The 20,249-nt window shown below is 28.3% G+C and overlaps 1 protein-coding gene across 1 annotated transcript; it reads left to right on the forward strand.

Moving 5' to 3' along the window:
- The first annotated feature begins 6,198 nt into the window (after nucleotides 1-6,198).
- On the forward strand, nucleotides 6,199-10,516 carry LOC103487361 (reticulon-like protein B21). Its single transcript, XM_008445645.3, has 9 exons — nucleotides 6,199-7,794; nucleotides 7,879-7,932; nucleotides 8,037-8,139; nucleotides 8,281-8,355; nucleotides 8,430-8,574; nucleotides 8,666-8,735; nucleotides 8,928-8,993; nucleotides 9,862-9,984; nucleotides 10,097-10,516. Exons 1-9 carry the CDS (start codon nucleotides 6,960-6,962, stop codon nucleotides 10,288-10,290), a joined length of 1,665 nt encoding a protein of 554 aa, XP_008443867.2. The 5' UTR covers nucleotides 6,199-6,959; the 3' UTR covers nucleotides 10,291-10,516.
- The last annotated feature ends 9,733 nt before the right edge of the window (nucleotides 10,517-20,249 follow it).

Raw genomic sequence — 20,249 nt, forward strand, 5'->3', positions numbered from 1 at the left:
CTGTTTAGTTCTGTAAGTACAGTAAGCTTTCGAATGACAACATCTTGATTCCTTTCTTCCCACGAGTTCAAAATTATTTTGAAAAGTCAAAGTTTTGGTATGGAATGAAATTTGAGGTAGGCCCAGATTCCGTAACATTTACTGTTTTTTGTTCCAATTGGTACCGGATTAAAAGTTGATTACTACATTAGAGTAAACATATAGGTTTTTGAGAATTTCTTGCCTCCTTGTGATATTTATATAAGGAATGTGGTCGATCATGGATTGTTACATCAGAAGATTTCTCGATTGCCCTTCTAACGATGCCTTTAACTCATTTCATGAAGTTAATCAGTTCACTTGCTTATAAACTCGTGAACGATTTGTTTGTTTTTTTCTTTTTTCTATTTTTGTTTTTCCCACAATGAAATTGAGGATATGCTTAAGAACGAAAAGTTAATTTGTCTTCCTGAGGTAACATTCCTAACTCTGTTTCGCAGTTCGTTTATTTATATATCCACCTCTCGAATTTATAGCTTCCTCTCTCTCTTAAATTTCAATTTAGAATATTCTTATTTTCCCCCAAGAAATTGAAATGCTATCCCCCCAACCGATCGAAGAAGGTATCGTTTCTTGTTTTCAAAACATTTCTTGAAGATTTCCCTCGTTGAGATTGAAATGCTCTGCAAATTTAGCCAGCTTTAAGTTAGAATTATTGGCAAGGATAATTCTTCATAGCTTAATGTTCTTTTAGTTGATTCCTTTCATCTCCCAGAAAAAGTTCTATTTAATCTTTTAAAGTCAATTATTTAGTAAATATCCAAATATTTACTTAAATAGTCAGATTAGCATCGAAACTCGGTTTAATTTGGTTTTCTTGGTCTTAGGTCAACCAAGAACCAAGTTGAACATATCAATTTTAAAAAGAAGAGGGGATTAAAGAACAAAACCAATAGATCCATTTTTACTTGGGTTGATTTATGTTAGGTTTGGTTCTCTATTTTGGGCTTTTTTTTCCATTTTTCTTTTGAATTAGGCCTCTTTTTTCTTTTCCAAATTAAATTTGGGTTCATTTGTCTCTTTTATTTTTATTCTAAATAAAATAGGTTGAAGTTATAATTTTTGTTTCTTTTATTTTTATGATCATGTATTTAACCTTGGTTTAACTTAGTTTTTATTGGTTTCTTCAATAAAAATACCAACTAATACCTTTTTGTTTTCTCTAAATATAAACAAAGATCTTCAGTTTTATACTAAAAAGATCATAGAGGTTTGATTCATTTTTCGAATAATATAATACAATGTTCTCAAAAAAGCACACTTGTTCAAATTTCTCTTTTTAATACATACTATATTTCTCATACAAAATATACTTACTATCTATTATTATTTTTGAAAATTTTTTCTGCCACATGATAAATTATTATTAATAATTGGTTGATATAGCCAGACTAATATGACTACGTAACTGCTGACACCAAGTGTAAGGAAAAATATCTTTATTTTTATTTTATTTTTTAATCCGTTACCGAATGTTTTGACTATAAACAATGTAGCCGTTAAGGCCCATTTTTCATTAGAGTCTATACTTTCGAATGTTGAGAATCTGAGATTACAATCATCTCAAATTATATCCAAATTCCAAAACATAGAAATTTTAGTTACACCTAATCCCCCACCTATCTTCTCATCTTTCATACGTATGAAAATTTTAATTCATAGTTGACTGCTTGCCCAATTACATCCATCTCTGAACTCTGCTCCAATCTCAAAAATATTGGGGAGAATCTTTCGGCACTTGAACCTTTTTTTCCTTTCATTATTTTATTTCATATGATCTCACACTTTGACCTTCCATTATTGCTTCTTCATTATTATTATTCTCTCTTAACTTAAACCCCTCCAGGACTTTACTAATTCACTAATTCATTGTTTCTTTATCAAATACAGGGAATAAAGTATATGAATTGAAATGTTAAACTCAAATTAGAGTTACAATTAATGCCTTATCAGAATTGAAAATTACCAATTGTGTACGTACAAACCAATAAGTCACACAAAATTCTACCAATAAAACACCCAAAACTATGTTAAGGAAGTTGCTTAAAGCTGAAGGATGAAAAGTAGTTGTAACTATAATAAAGTAAGCAGCCACAAAATCAAAGAGATAAAAAAAAAAAAAAAAAAAAAAAAAAAGCACTTAACAACAAAATGCACTAATAAATAAAAGTCATTTTGTTCCTTTTTGTTTTGGTTTTAAACGTAATGGATGACTTAGCTAAATTTTAAAAACGAAAAGAAAGAAATAAAAATATTTACTAAACATAACTTAAATTAATCTCTGCATCTTCCAATTTTTGTTTACTGAACAGCCAAATAAGAATTACGATAAACTATACCTTAAATTTTATCATTTGAAACTAGTGTAAGCATATCTCAATTACACTATCAATCTCAAGGATTGAGATTTAATAAAAAAAGAAAAAAAGAAAAAAGGCATTATATGAAAGAGTAGAGTTGGGAAGAGCCGCTGGTAACTTTTGTTGATGTTTGTTTGTAGCCCCAATGCTATAAAAAAGAAGAAAAAGGGTAATAGAGATTAGGGGCTATGAGTGTCGGTGGGGGATGGAAATGGACAAAAAATGTGTGGGCTAATTTTGTGTGGTAGATAGAAATATAGAAATATAGAAATATAGGAGTACGAAGTGTAGGGTATTATTATTATTGAACTCATTTTATTTTCCTTTTGGGAGCACATGTTTAGCCCTAAAAAGTGCTTTCTCCCTTTCTAAAGCCCTCTGTCCCCTCCCTGCCTCTGCTCTGATTCCTTCCTCACTCATTCTCTCCATTACATTTCCCCCCACACTTTCTCCTTTCATTTCTCTCTCTTTTTTCATCAATCAATTACTGAATTTAGGTTATATTTCCGACTTTAATAGAGTTATTAGACGTAGAAGTGAAATTAATTTTTATGATATGATAGGTGTATTTTTTAGGTTTAAATCAATTACCCTAAATTCGTTTCCATGTTGTATTTTTGGAAATGGTTGGTTAATGTTATTTTGAAATATGGTTTAATTGATTTTGATAATATAAAAATTGCATTTAAAAGTATAATATTTAATACCTTTACCATCAAGTTAAAAGTTTGTTGTTGAGCAATTTCAGAAAAATTTGTAAACATAAGTCTTTGATGGTGTTAATTACAATTACACCCCAAATTCTAGTTATTGGGACCTCAAACTTAAAAGGTTCAAACTGCACCCCCTAATTTACACAATTTTTAAGATTTTTGCTATTATATGAGTCAAGGGTCCAACTTTAATGTTTGCCTAACTTGGAGAGTCCAATTTTCATAATTGAAAATTTGAAAATATCTTCACAATTGTATCTTAGAGGCATTTTTTTTTTTTTTTTGCAATTTACCTTTTAAAATTGAAATAAATGATTTTGATGATTTAATCACTTCTGATTGAATTCTATCTCATAAATTCTCCATCCAAGGTAGTGCTAATTAGAGTCTTCCTTTTTTTTAATGTGTTTACTTGTGATTCTCTAACTAACTAGTGTCATTGTCTTAGTTTAGTTCCTATTTAAAGAGTTTAACTAAGACTTTTATCTCTCAAAATTTAAGAATGGAAAATAGTCAGGTGGCAATAGTTATAATTATACCATTAAACTTTTAACTACAGATCCTTGAAACTTAGATTTTTAAATTTTAAAAAGTAAAACAATTGTAACCTATGGTAGAGTACGTACGTCTGGATTAATATTTCAAAGTATTTAAAAGGGGTCTTTTTTAAAATATAAAAAACGATAAAATATTTACACTTTATAGAACAATTCCAAAATAATTCCAAAATATTTAATATATTTGCGATCATTTAGATATGACTACAATTTATAAGCGATAATTTAGATATTGCTACAATTTATACGCGATATTTGTATATGGCTACAATCATCGTTTAATTTTGTTACTGGATCTTTTAATTTGATTACCTTTAAATTTGGTTACACCATCGATTTGATAGCTAAATAATTTTTTTTTTCAAAATTTGGTACACCATTCTTTTTAATTCTTTTGGTACAAAATCGTTTACTTATTTTTACACTATCTGTTATTTTGTTTAAACTATTTGGCTACTCCAATCTAAATGATTTTTTTTAATTCTTTATTATTTTACACGATCGTTTAGTTTTTTTACACGATTGTTTACATTTGGTTATTCCAATGATTGTTTTTCAACATTCTTTATATACGATATTTTATTTTTTTACATGATAGTTTATATTTGGCTACTCCAATCTAAATGACTTTTTTTCAAGATTCTTTACACACGATCTTTTAGATTTTGCTATTTTTTGTATACGAAAAGAAAAGAATAAGAAGAAAGACGATGAAAAGAAGGAAAAATAAAATGACGATGTAAAAGCGAAAAAAAAAAAAGAAGACGAAAAAAACACTAGAAAGATTAAACAACGTAAATAAAGAATTGAAAAATAAGAAAGATTATAGAAAAATTTATAAAAAAAATAGGAAGGAAGACGAATGGCAAAAAAAAGATGGAATGACAATATTTAAAAAATAATTAATTATTGCACGTAAAAAATTTGGTGTTTTGTTACATTTATATAAGTTTTCGTATTTAAAAACATAAATTTACAAATATATACGTCATCTTAAATACTTAAAAAGTGGTCAAATTTAATGGTTTGGAGGTATGGGAACATTTGGAAAATGGCACAATGAAGAAGCTTACAGCGTTGATAAGTGTTTGACTGAGGGGTTGGTTATGGAACTCTAGGGATCATTTTAATATGAAAATGAAATAAATTTAAAACTTTATCATATCATATTATTAAAAAAGAAAAGGGTTCACCTTGGCTTGGTGGGTATTATTAATTTTGAGATTCGATTGGATTGACAAACTTAATCTGTTCAGACATAAATTAAATGGCATCAATTTTATAGAGTAGCTCTATATTTTTATTCATGGAATGGTTCCTTTTCTTGGGAAAAGGGTACCAATTATGATATGAATTATCTTTTTTTGAATTTTTCTATTACAATATGCCTACGTCTTGTTTAAGACTCTTCGGTATAAAAATGTGTCCCAAAGACTTTGCTACAAAAATTGTCTTTTCTTTCTACTATAGAAAAGTGTATCAATCTTTTTATCTCAATTAAACATGTATTCCTTTATCTAATACTATAATGAACAACTTATATTATCGTAAATATTATTTAAAAGTCGTAAATTTGATTTCAAAATTTTCTATTTATTTTCCTTTTAATATTTTACTTTCATCATTTTCTTTACAACAACGTTTACTATTTATTAAAATCATAGGAACTCATTCGTGTCTATAAAATTTTAATTTCGTCTAATTTTTATATATTGGTTGAAATTTAAATTTGATTAAATTTTTTAGGCACTTTTTTTTTTCCTTGTGAGTTTCACTAATTCCGTGCTAAACATGCACATACATCTTGTATTGCTCAATTATAATCCTTATTATTAGTTTACTACTAAATGCTTAATTATAGTCCTCACTTTTAGTTTATTTATTATTGATTTCTTCAAACAGTGTAAACTGTCTTTCTCATTTTTTAAAATTGAGTTTACAGACACTAATTTACGTAATAGTATTGTTGATTATCTTTTGAAGGATGAAAACAATTATTATATATTTTTTCTAACTTATTGAAATTCAATAATATCCCATCATTTTAGTGTGAAAATTTATAAAAGTAAAAACTGGGTTTTGAAACCACATTCTAATTCCACTACATGTGTATGTGTAGTGACATAAAATCTCTCAAACCTTTGGGAAACAATTTTATTCTTTCAATTTTTTTTCTGCCTAAAATAGTTCATGCTCCTATATTTCTGTTCCCTCTATAATATATATGTGTGTGTGTGTGTGCGTGTTAAAAGAAAAAAAAAAAAAGATCAATTAGGACTGCAAACTGTCAAAACTTGGATTTTAGTGCAACTCGTTCATTTCACCATTTGCCATTTTCTTCTCTACTACGTTTGCTGGTTTCTTGGAAATTTTGATTTCTTCCTTCCAAACTCCACAGTTTCTTAATCCTTAGAAACGTTGTCAAACTGTTGTAGGTCACACTACCATACTTTTTAGAGATTAAATAGCATTTTCTTTCGTCAAAGCCTCAGCATTGAAGTTACAAATTAGGAGTAAAATGTGTAACAATAGACACAATTCAAACACCTGATACTCCTTTAATGTGACGGTGCAACAATTGTCAAACAATCCTCTGCCAGAAAGGCTCTCTCTTTTTCCAACTCCCTCTTCAGTTTCAACATCATCACCACCATAACAAACACCAAATAACAAGTATCCATACATGGAATTTTCTGATCTCCATCCTTTCTCAATAGGTTTCTAAAGAAGGCAAAAGAAGAAAAAAAAGTACCAAACTTCCACCTGCCATTTGCTACAGAAAGACAAAATGGATAGATAAACAGAATAGCCCAAAGCCATGCTTCCATTTCTCTTTCTCTCTCTCTCTTTCAAAACCATGTTCATTTCTACACTTTGCCGAGCAGTAGCTGTAATGTGCTTTGAAAAACAGTGCTTTTGAAGATCCTCCTTGTACACTTTTTTACTAGAATAAAAATACCCAACACCCTAATCATTTCAACCCCACAAACCCTCCTCCTTGGCCTTTCTTTTTATAAATCAAAGGGAACCCATAAAAGAAAAAGCAGGAAAAAAAAAAAGGATAAAGAGAAGAAACCCATCTCTCTTTGGATTGGAACACAATCTTCTTCCTTCCTTTTTTTTTTCTTCTTTTTTTCTCACTCACTCTGTTTTCACTCTGCTTTTCAAAGGTATCCCAATCTTCACCCCACCAACCGCCATTTCTTCATCTTAAAGCTTCATAATCCATCAATGTCATTCTGTAATTACTAAAAAGAGTAGAAAAAAGGGGTTGGAGAATAAAAGGAAAGATGGATGTTGGTAGAAGAAAAGTAGGGGTTGGTAGCAATAGTGTGGTTTCAGGGTCTGTTTGGGAGAGTAGAATGAAGATGGATGAAGTGAAAGGTGGGATTAAGGTCTTCAATGGAGAAGATGGGAGTAGTAATAAAGAAGGTAAAGTTGTAACAAGATCAATGTCTAAGAGAATTAGTTTAGAAGGATCTGAAAAGTCCCCAATTCAGATTGGTAAAGGGAAGAGAAATAGCGATGACACAAAGAGTCCAATTCAGCTTCGGAAGATGAGATCTGAAGAAATTGAGAGAAGCCCCAATCAGCTTAGGAAGTCGAAATCCGAATTGGTTGAGAGAAATGAAAAAACCCAAATTCAACTCAGGAAGGTGAAATCGGAGTCTGTGAAGACGATCGTTGATGATAATGTGAAGGCCATTGTTGTTGTCGGTGGGAAAAATGGAGGAAATTCAGAGCATCTTCAATGTCCAGAATCGGAATCGAACGAGGAATTGAGTGAAATCGAGAAGGGAATCCATGGATCTATTAAGGAAATTGAGAAACCTCAAGTTGAGATTGAGACATCTTGTAAGGAATTTGGAGTTTGCCATATTTCAACCATGGCGGGTCCAATCAAATCCACTCAAAAAGTATCGATCAATGACAATGAAAATGAAGCCAACGAAGAGGAAGAAACAGAGGAAGAAGAAGAAGACGACGACGACAATGAAATCGAGAAGGAAAGCTTCGATATCAAGGAGATCAATTTACCAGAACCCAAAAAAGTTGTGAATGAAGTGAAGAAATTCCACCAAATCTACGAAAAACCAGTTCCAAATTCCACAAAACCCACTTACAGTAAGTAAAATCCTTCACCATTTCATTGATTATTCATCCATTAAATCAATTCTTCTTCTTCAACATTCTGTTCTGAATTATCAGCATCAAAAGAGTATCACAACTTCCAAGAAAAAGGCAACAAATTGCAAAGCTTAGGTACACACGAAATTCACAGTCTTCTTCTTCTTCTTCTTCATATTTTTTATTAATGGGTGTTCAGAAATTTTTCAACCCAAATTGTTTTTTACTTTTTTGGTCAGTGGATTTAATAATGTGGAAGGAAGTATCGAGATCTGCCTTCGTTTTTGGGATTGGATCTTTTGTTATAATATCATCTTCATACACTAACGACATCAACATCAGGTGAGAAACACACACACACAAAAAAAAAAAAAAAGAAAAAGAAAAAGAAAAAAGAAATTCCATCTGATCTGGGTAGCTCCGAGCAATTCCATAACGAAACTTAAAATGTAAAGTAAAGTAAAGTAGTATGTTTTTGTGCAGCTTTATTTCTGTGGTGTCATATGTGGGACTGTTCTACCTCGCTGCCACGTTTTTGTATAGATCCATTATTTGCAGGTAATTTAATTAATGTTTGTCAAATGAGTTTTTGTGTTTAATTGTTTTTTGTTAATAGAAATCGCTGAATTCAGGGGAGCCATTGATATGGAGAATGTAAGGAATGTGGTTGGTGAAGAAGAAGCAATTTGGGTACTCAAATTGTTACTTCCTTACTTGAATGAGTTCTTGTTAAAGCTTAGAGCTCTGTTTTGTGGAGATCCTGCCACTACAATGAAGGTACGGGTTTCTTTTGATTCAAAATCCCCATTCAATTTAGTGTTTAAAGTACGAAAATAATGTATGGATTTATTTGCAATGATGCATGCAGCTGGCTGTACTGCTATTTGCCTCGGCTCGATGTGGCTCCTCCATAACCGTCTGGAAAGTGGCCAAATGGGGTGAGAAATACAATAATTTCCATCAGTTTAGAGTTACCCTAAACAAATTTATTCAAATTAAAGTTTTTCTTTTTTCATTGCATTAAAGTAAGAATGTTATGTTAACATTAATAAAGGAAGGGAGTGTTTTAATTAATGAATGAATGAATGAATGAATGAATGAATAATAAGAATTAAATTTGGGTGTGTCAGGATTCTTTGGAGTGTTTACTTTACCCAAAATCTGCTCTTCGTATTCCTCACACCTGGCTGCTTACGGTAAAATCTCTGACTTAAAATGTCACTTTTGTCCCTTTCCTTCCATTCCCCAATATCACTCTTCACCCACCTTTTTCGTACTTTCCTTTCTCCCTACTTTTCTCAACATTTTTAATTTTCTTCTCCCTTTCTTCTTTATATTTATTTCCTTTAAAATTACATCATAATTCTTCCTTAACTGTTGTTTTATTTATCTGAAAATTAACATACTTCTATTCTCCGATTACGGAATTAAAAAATAGAATCGGTCAATGACGGTTTGGTGGCAGTTTGATCTTAAAATATTAATGAGTTTATTTGAACTTTAAGTTCTACTTGGTTCCCAAATTTCTTTTTTTTTTTTTTTTTTTTTTTTTTTAAAAAAAAAAAAGCTTCATTATTTGTACCGTTGAATTATAAATTTTGTTTGGTCCACAGATGGATCGAATTTTGCTCATGACTGTCAATGTCGATCCAAACATTTATTGGTAGTCAGTTTAGGGGTGGTTTGATCGAAAAACCGGCTCCAACCGTACAATGATCACGTATACAAAATTTTATTTAATTCATAGATTTTAATTAATGCTTTTATTTGAACTTAAGGTTCTACTTTGTTCCCAAACTTCTTACCGTTGAATTATATAAGTTTTGTTTGTGGTCCAGAAGTTTATAAATTTACATAAACTTTGAAATTTTTATAAATTTACCCAAAACTTTGATTTTTCATTTCGTAGTGTTTCCGAGTTCGTTGGTAATAATGTCTTTCGGGCCCAAAAGAGAAAACCGAACCATATTGAGGATTGATGGGCCTTAGTGGATTGGCCCAATGAATAAAAGTTAGGGCCGAATTAGGATCCATCTAACACAAATGAACATTTTTGATTGGCAGCTAAATTTTGGGTTCGACGGTTTCGTGATGCATGGGAATCATGTTCTCATAAAAAAGGTGTTGCTCTTGCAATCTTCGTTCTTGTTTGGAACTTGTCCTCTGTCGTCGCTCGCGTCTGGGCTGGTAATTATTATTTCTCACTCTTTTCAATCCAATAAACTTAAAGAACACATTGGTCGACTCTGCTTTCTCTCTGATTATATCAATTTCATAATGCTCAATTTGTTTGCTGCAGCATTTATGCTTTTTGTAGCGTTTAGATATTACCAGCAAAGTATACAAACAGAGGAATACTGGGGGGATGAGGATGATCAGGTTGAAGAAGAAGGCGATGAAACGTGTCAAGCTTCCATCGGAAAGGAAAAATATGGGAGTGCTTCCCTTTTTGGAGGCATTGGCAGCAGTGCCAAGCAAAAGAAGAAATTTTGAAATTAAAAATCTCATAGTATTTTTAAAAATAAATTTTGGGTATTTTTACTCTTTAGCTTTCAACTTCAATTCAATCAGCATAAGTCGTAGTAGATGCTTCCTTGCTGTTTGATATAATTCTATGGTCCATTTTTAAAAAAGATCGTCAATTGTTTTGTTTTTGTTTGGGCTACATATATGTAAATATTTGTGGGTTAGTGTTTAATAAAATCAAGCAATTCCATTATAGGTTTCTTAAAATGTTTTAGTGTTAAGTTTGAGATAGCGATATAACAAAATATATTTGCATGACTCTAAAAAGTTAAATACAATTGATTATGAACTCACTTCTGATTCTTTTTTGTCAATATACAAATTGAATTGAATCCCCACTCTTGATCTTTGTGCACAACATAAAAGTTAAATCTTCCATCTCCCATGTTAAGGTCATATATAGTTCATCCAATACAAACTCTAGTGTGTCCACAACTATGTATACCATCTTTTTAACATTTATAGGTGCAAAACAGAAAAAGTGATGTGATAAACAAAAATTGAAATTATATTTGAAAACCACCCAACCCAAAAAAAAAAAAAAAAAAAAAAAGATTTTAAAGTAAAATACATCATTTAACAAAGGAATGTTTCACAAATAGAGAAAATTAATTATTTGCATCATGCCAAATTTCACTCTTATAAATCAATCCTTTTTTAATTGTTTACAAATTTTAGTTTATGTTGTTGCAAATTTGTCAGGTATTCCCAATAATTGAAAGAGAAATAAAGCTAGAATTTACTCTCATATATTTAATTACTACCCTTTCTAATGTGTATTAACTCATGCATGCAACATGTTATCAAAATAATAAAGTAACATATTAACTCATTTCCTCTCGTGTTCAACCCAAACTTATCAATTGTGTAAGCTTTTACACAACTATAAAATATTTTATTAATCAAAGAATCTTTTTAAATTGGTTTTCGTATTTTTGCAAAAATATGTTTGATATAAACACAATAATCAATAGTTGAAAAAACGTTCCTAACACAACTTTGGAATAATCGTGTACCAAATCTTGAAAAAAGAAGAAGATTTGATTACCAAATCTAAACAATTGTAAAACCAAATTTATTAACCACGTTATTCTTAGTATTTTCTATCGTTGGCGTATGAACTTTTTCCATTTTTGTAAAGATTACTTACATTTTTATCTTCATGAATTTTAATTACATTTTAAAATTTATGCATGCGAACCATTTAATAATTAAAGCTAAAAGTTAGAAGGGAAGAAATAGAACAGACATCAAATAAATTTCTTCCACAATTGAACTTACAAAATCATAATTATTTCATCTCTAACAAAACTTTATTTGGTTTTGAAGTTCATAAAACAATCCTTCTCATGCCACCTTTCACTATATAGAAATTAATAAAACACTTGTAAATAAAATTAAACTAAATGAGCTATCTAATCTAATGTATTAAAATCATTGTATAATCAATATCATACGTAAATAAACATACATATACACATATAATACAATACATCAAATGTATGTGTATGTATATGTGTTTTCTTGTTTTTCAAATTTCTTAGCATTTTCAAGCCAATTAGCACAAAATCATATATACGTTAAATTGTTTTGTCCATTTATTTTAAATTTATTCATTATTTTTAAATTTCAACTTAAATTCACAATCTTAGTTTGGATCATTTCAAAATTGAATTGGATTCCTTAATTTTATTCTTTTTCAAATTCACATAAAATTTCTAACCCTAACCCTAAAGGTTAAAATTTTCTTTTACTTTCTTCCATCTTAATTTTTTGGGGTCATTAATTTGAATATTAGTTGTCCAATAGATTTATATATTTTTCAAAAGGTCATTTTTCATATTTTCTTATGTGTTTGGTTACTATTCTTAAAATTGTTTTTAACCAAAAAAAATAGTTTAATAAATACTTATTTTTATCAATTATTATAAAATAAAACTATATATGGACTAATAATTTTTTATATTTTTGTGTAAAAAAACTCTAATTATTTTTTTTTTTCTTTTCAATAGATATTCAATAGAGGGAGTTATGGACTCTCCAAGTCTATTTGAAAGCTAATCTTAGAAGTCAACATTAATTATTTAATGCTCCATCTCTATTGATTATCAATTATAGGTTTGAGCTATTGAAAACATGGAAGGGAGAGAACAACTTATCATTGAATTGTTAATTTTTACCAACTTAACTCAAGTTGGGGGCTATGCTCCTCCATTTTTTCTAATTTGTTTTGAGCAGCTTTAACTTTTAGTTTTAGTTTTCTTTCTAACTTTTATACTTTAATTATTTTCATTTGGGATGGGGAATGGTGGAGCTTTCACTTTTTCTCTTTATATCTATTTGTTGGAAATGACTTGTGTGGGCTTGGTCTAAGTCCATGAACAAAGCGGGTATAAATACATCTTTCTTGTCCCACGTTTGGATATTTTAGAATAAGCAAGATGATATAAATATCAAGGAAGATTAAGTGGGAAACATAAGTATGTTAGTGGTAATAGCGTAACCCTATTATCATATCTGCATGTCGAGATGGATGAATTTGGGTAACTGCACTTGCGAGAAAAGGAGGTAATTTTTTTACCTACCCATTGCCTGTTTGGTTTCTCTTCTCCCTCTTTACCTTTGTGTTCTTCCTCATCAATTGGGCATCTGCGAAATTCTATCCCTCAAACTTTTGCACTGGCACTTCGATCGTAATTTCTTTGGCTCGTCACGACAATAACAACCAATTTCTTTTCGACAATCTCAATATTTCAACACTATTGACTCTCACTTGATTTCTCATCTCATTCGTTACGCTCACAACCAAAAGTTTTTTGAAAATATTTTGGTGCCTAAAATGGTTTACCCAATTAAAAATTGACACATTTCGACATTTCATTTTTTAAAATATGATTACAAAATATATATATATATATATATATATATATATATATATATATATATATATATATATATATATATATATATATATATATATATATATAAATAAATGTATAGAAAAGGAGAGTTAGAACTTAAGTGCAGCTTAAGTATTGCTCATATTTTCATCAAATGAACTCTGCTTTTTCTTCACTGTCGATTGAGTATTGATATTTTATTTTATCCTAACATTTTTCTATATGTTTTCTCTTCACGTCTTTCTTTTGATATTTTTCTGGTTCTTCACTCTTCCTGTGAACACAAAATAATTAGCATCGAAGATCCTAGCAAGCAATTAAAAACGAAGGTATAGTAATACATTTCCAATTATTAGTAAATTATGTTTCACTTTGACAAAATATAATTTCATATTTATGTTACGTGTCTTTCACACATATGAGCTAGTAATGTTAATATTCTACCACTAAGTCATTTTATCTAAGGTTAAAAATACAGAATGGCCTTTTAATCTTTTATTTAATTAACTCTCACTTCCAGTCCACTTATCTTTTAAAAATGTTCACTTTTAACTATTTAATGATTGATGCACATGATATATTAATTAGCTAATGTGGTAAATGATCATGTCACATAAAATTCTTCAACGTGTGGAAGCATAATTTAGAATATGTATATGTAAATAGAAAAGTGAAAAACCAACGGACAAGAATGTGTGCGACAACAAATTCACACATGAACCATAATTATTGATTTATGAGTAAAGACAAGATTCAATTCCATCTGTCGTTCCTTTCAAGTCGGACCCCATCGAATTTTTGTTTGTTCTTTGTTGTGTCCGAAGTGAAGCATGTGGCCGTGTGGCCCATGGGCCCATGGGCCCATTCTAAATCATTGTAGCCCAATGTGATTTCTGACGGTTCAGCAGCCCGCCAGTTGGATGTAGAGGTTGTAGAGAAAAGATTATCCAATTATCATTTTAATATTCTAAATTTACTTGTAATCATTATTCTCACACCCATATAGATAGATATAGAGGTTGTAGAGATCGTTTGTAAATATATCGTAAGTTATTCTTTTCTTTCTTTCTTGTTTTGCTTCATTGTTATTATTATTTATATTGTTCTTTGTTTTATAATATGTCTGATATTTTTCTACTTTAAGATGCATGTTTTCTATTTGCTAATATTTATAGGGATAATAAATAGTCAATTCTATTTTTTTAATATAAGAGCTTCGTTCTGAGTAAGTGAGAATTGAAGTTAATTAAGTTCAGTATAATTATATAATTAATGCTGCAAAATTAAAGTGAGATTTTGATTACTTAGAAAACAAATAAAAATGAAAAATAAATTGAACCCAAAATGGTTGAAGTTAAAAAGTAAGGATCAATATATAAAATTTTTGCCAACATGAGCTTAGCTCAACTGGCACTTATATGTATCTGTAGACGAAATGTCTCGGGTTTAAATCCCCTCCCTTGTATTTATTAAAATACTTTTCCAATATATATATATATATATATATATATATATATATATATATATATATATATATATATATATATATATATATATATATATATATATATATATATATATATAAATTTTAAAAACACATTAACCAAAATAAATCTAAATTAAGTTTAAAGTTTATGGATCAAAATGAATATATCTTAAATATACAAGGATTAAAATAAACATAAACTTAGTGATCATCGTAGAATTAATTAAAATTATTCTATAAGACTAAAATTTTTAATTTTCAAGATAAAACTTATATTTATGTGACGGAAAGATTATATTAAACATGGTTAAGAAATAAAGGTTCCTAGTTACAAAATGCCTATTTATTAATTAAATTAGGTAAGATGACGTTTAGGCACATCAAAATAATTAAGTGACCCACCAAAGTATCTTATTGCTCACTTTTCTTTAGATCAGTTTGGTATGAAATGAAATCAAAGCCAAAAGAAAACCCATTTTCAATGAAATTCATTTATTCAAGATCAAAAGTGAACATGTTTTTTCAATATCTTAATCAATGCAAAACAAAGAATCATATGATTAAACACATGAAGGGTTGGTAAAATTTCTACCCAATTCTATTGCAAAGACAAGCCCCATGTTTTATTTTGAACACTAAAGGTATAACTTTCTTCATTTTCATTACCTAAACCAACCCAAAAGCAAGAGCATATGCACATTGGTGTTTAGGCTAAGTTTATGTATCATTGTCTCATTTAGTTAAGAATGACCCTTCAAATAGAATTTGGTAACTTTGAATCACATGTAGCACTTGTTTTTCCTCTCAAGAACTCTTTTTTTTTTTTTTTGGGAGAAAAGGTATCTGTGTTCTAGTGGTTGGGCAAATACAATCAAAAAATTTTTGTTCACCCACTCAAAGAGCATCATGGGTCCTGAATAGTTCCCTTTTAACAATGACTTTTGGTGGATATTTGCTAGTTATTTGGATGGAAATAAACAATCACACACCTTCAATAACAAAGAAAATGGTATTCTTAAACTTTGAAAAGATTTCATTATTATCTTTGTTGGTTGTCGCGGGTTCATCGTTCCAAACTCTTTTCAAGTTAATTATTTTTCATTTACGATCTTCTTCAACTTATAACATCTTTAAACTTGGTTTCTTTTTTGTAATTTTTTCTTCTAGTCCATCTTTTCTATGTAGCTCATCAATGTTCTGAAATGTTATATGATTGAAACTATTGTGACTAGATTATAATAATATGGTGCTTAAGGATATACCAACCTAGTTGGAATATTCCGATTTACCTATATTGACCCCCACTTCCTTTCATATTTTTCTCTAAATAAAAACTATAACATTTATGTTGTTTTGTTTCAACTCAAATTTGTTTACTTAAAAAGAGAAATAAAACACCTCATAACCTGAAACCTAACTCATTATGAACCAACTCATAAAGTTAGAGTTAGAATATTAGAATTTTTAAATCTCCACCAAGAATAGGAGAGTTGATTTATTGATTGAGGGGTTTGATTGAATCCAAATAATTTACTACAAAATTAATTTCTAATTATAGAGCAAATGGTCATACCAATACATATTCTACTAAAATAGTCACTAATTAGAGAGTACTTCAATAAAAATAATGAAAAGACCTCAATTATTATTATTATGAAGAAAAAAAAAAGGGTCCAACTGGGGTTGCTTATATAGTTTGCTTGTGCCCTTGTGATTTCCAAGCTAAAGGTTGAAATGAGTGGCCACCAATTTTGTTTAACTATATTGATAACTTATCTTAAGACAAGACAATGTGTATCAGTAAAATATAAAAAGAGAATAAGTTGTTTTAATAATATATGTGTCCATGTCAAAGTATATTTGTGTTTTGGGTTAGGAAAATGTTGTCCATCCACTTGTCATTTTGAAAATCTGAACATCCTTAATCTTTTTAACCTCATGTATGAGTTGTCTTTGTTGGTAGAGATGTGTAGCTTTCATCCTTTAACTTTCACTGTGGCCACATCCATCATACCAAATAGGCTTTCCTTTGGCTTCCTCTTTTTATGTCCAATCAAACCCTAATTCATACTTGGGGTCTTCATTCAATGCCTAATTAATTCATTTGGCTTCTTCTTAGTTCTTAGTTTTTTAACATATATTTCTCTTTCCCTCTTGATTTTCAAGTTATGAAATAGAGTTTTAATAAACTGTTAAAACATTCAGTTTTATCTCTTAAGCTACTGTTGTTAAACTATATATAGTTTAACACTAATGTGGTGTAAATATTGATTAATTTTATGGTTTGATAATTACTTCTAAAATTACCTTACACCATTGTTGGAATGCTTTGAATATGTTATCTTGCACTTTGATTATGCTGGAATGTTGATAGTTAGGAGACCTATGATTGATTAATTGTTTAATCTTGGTGGTTCTATTGTTAGTTGGAAGAGACGATGATCCTCATAGCCTATAATATGAATTACTTTGTCTACTAATGAAGCAAAGTATATAAGGAGGGAATATGGTTGAGAGGGCTAGAGGTGTCACGTGAGTTAATTACTATTTGGTAGTACCATTTATGATTTTTATATTAGGGTTTAGAGAAGCGGATTTGCATAAACTCTCTAACTTTAAATACACCACCATCTTATAATATATGAATTCTTTTCTAGTAATAAACTATTTTCCTCTAGTTACGGAGGTAGATAACACACACTGTCAACGAACTACAATTTTTTATAACCTTACATCTTTTAAATTTTCTTTATTTATCAATTCTATAAAAAGCCTAATATTTAAATAATATACACTTACATTGAAAGTACGAGGATCTAAAAAATTTAATTGACATAATATGAAAGTTCGATAAATTATCTTTTTAATATATATATATATATATATATATATATATAGATAGATAGATATATTAAATAGGTGTAAAAAAGTTAAAATAAATTAAGCTTCCCAATAATATTTGATAAAATCTTAATAAGTGAAAGAGATAAACTTATTTAAAAAAAAATAAAAATTAAATAGTTATCAAAAGTATGATTTTTGGAGCATTTAATGTGATTTGGACAAATGTTCCAATGAGATTAGAGACTTGAGTTGATAGCATTCGTGTGGCCCAATACATTGAAGATTTGAGAATTCAAATATTTATTTTATGGATAATTAGGATGAGTAACCATTCTTAGAATAGTTATTAAGTATGTAACAATATTTTTGAAAAATTACAAATATAGTAAAGTCTATCGGTGATAGACTTCTATCATTAATAGACTTTTATGGTTTATCAATGATAGACCAACATTTGTTACATGGTCTATCAGTGATATACTCCTATCATTGATAAATTTTGACAGATTTTGCTATATTTGCAATTTTTTTTAAAATGTTGCTATATACTTCATTATTTTGAATATAATTGCTATATTTGCAATTATCCCTTATTTTATTTATTACAAAAAAGACCCTTCATCATCTTAGTCTCAAAATCATTTTCTATAAAAACATCTTATTTATAACATTTTCGAAAATAATAATAATAATAATGGTAAATTTGATCGAATCACTTCTGAAATATGGCGATATTTGTAATTATATTTTAAAATTTTTAAAATTAAAAATTAAGTTATCAAACTAATTCAAATTTTATAATTAGTATAAATATATAAGTTTAAAAGGTAACTGTAGTTTTGTCTAAATAATAATTTAATTTTTGCTATTTATAATCTATCATAACTTTATCAAAACACATTTACAATTTGTTACAATTCAGGATACGAAGATCTTTCAACTTGATGTCATTTTCTTAATCTATAGCAATATGATAATTAATTAAATTAAGCTCTATTTATAAAGTCACTTTAGATAAACACAAAAACTTCCTACTTTTTTTTTTTTTTTTTTGGTTTTTAATTGTAATTTTGAAGGGCCTTTTTTGTGGAAGTCCAAAGATGGTTGTTTAGGGATAAAAAAAAAACTTACAATATATTATTAGGAGTAACTCAGATTTATGATGTTTAAATACATCTAAGTGTTAGTTAAGTTAAACTCTTATTGCTTGAGATCGAATTCTTCTAAGCATAGTTTAATAGATAAAAGTATTAACCACTTAAATATCGATCTTCATTCCATCATTGTTGAATTAAAAGAAATAATAGAGAAAATTGTTAAAATGAAGAGGAAAAAAAAAAGTCTATAAGATGTAATTATTGTAATTTCTTTGAACGGTAGTTCTCTATTTCGGTCAATTACTCTTTCAAGGAAGTCTATATTAAAATTTTGGCCTAAGAATAGTGAATACAAAAGCGATACAGGACGTTTTAAATAATACAATGTTGATCGTCGTGATCCTATATCCTATACATTAAAAAATGAAAAGAGACTATAATATTTATAAATTTTATGGGTTATAACTACTTTTCTATTTGATTCGAGAAGAATAAACTTAAAGAAAAACGACGTCCAGAACAATATAATATTGATGGGTAAAGAAGAAGAATAAGTTTTCTTTCTTTCAATACCTTCGGTCTAATTACACACTTTGTCTCTTGTTCACATCCTTTTACACTCGCAAGAACTCGATCATTAATATCTCATACCCCACTTTCTGTACCTATATATGTTTAAACTATTTTTGTTCGTCTTTGATGTGTACTTTCATTAATTTACTTCTATATTCATAATTAATTCCATTACAGTAATATAAATATATATTAAAACAACACTTATATTTCAGCCAATAAAAAGAGAGAAGAGACCCAATAAACATTTTAGATTAAAAAAATATTCTTAACGGTAATTCTTCTACTTTGTAAATCTTAAATTGGGTGTAAAATATTAAGTTTAGTGTTAATTCTTTAATAAAAAAAAAAACATTTTTTTAATCTATTAGTATTTTTATTATAGATGTTGAGAAAAAAAATATTTTATTTCTTTTTGTTTGAAAAATATTTTTGTTTAAATTAATTTAATTACCTTATCAAGCATTTAATTACCAACTATTATTTAATAGTTTTATTAAATATCAACTTCACAAATTAAATACGATATATCTTAATGTTTAGTTTTTATAGAGTTGAAAGTTTTATACGAAAATTAAACATAAATATTTTATACATAATTTCTTTTGAAATACAGTTAATTAATTAATATTAGCTTGAAAAATTAAAATAAAATATTTATTTTAATAAACTAGTAATAGTCTATTAAAATATTTACCATAATTATTTTACATTAAAAATGTTTTTAAATGAATACAATCACTTTTTACACGAACTATTAATTGATTAGCAAAACATATGTCAAATATATTTAATTGATAAATTAAGATTAATTGAATTTAGTTTTTCTTTAATTATTTTTAATTTATATTACTTCATTCATTAAAAACATATATTATAAAACCTTTTTTTAGTATTCATTAATGATATGCTCCTATTTCCTTCTTTTTTTTTTTTATTTTTTATATAATATATTGTATTAAAGTATATTCTCTTATAGTATTTGATTAAAATTGAAAATTACTAACGATAAACTTAATTAATTAT

This window comes from Cucumis melo, chromosome 2 (assembly GCF_025177605.1).
Source record: "Cucumis melo cultivar AY chromosome 2, USDA_Cmelo_AY_1.0, whole genome shotgun sequence".
Lineage (NCBI taxonomy): Eukaryota > Viridiplantae > Streptophyta > Magnoliopsida > Cucurbitales > Cucurbitaceae > Cucumis > Cucumis melo.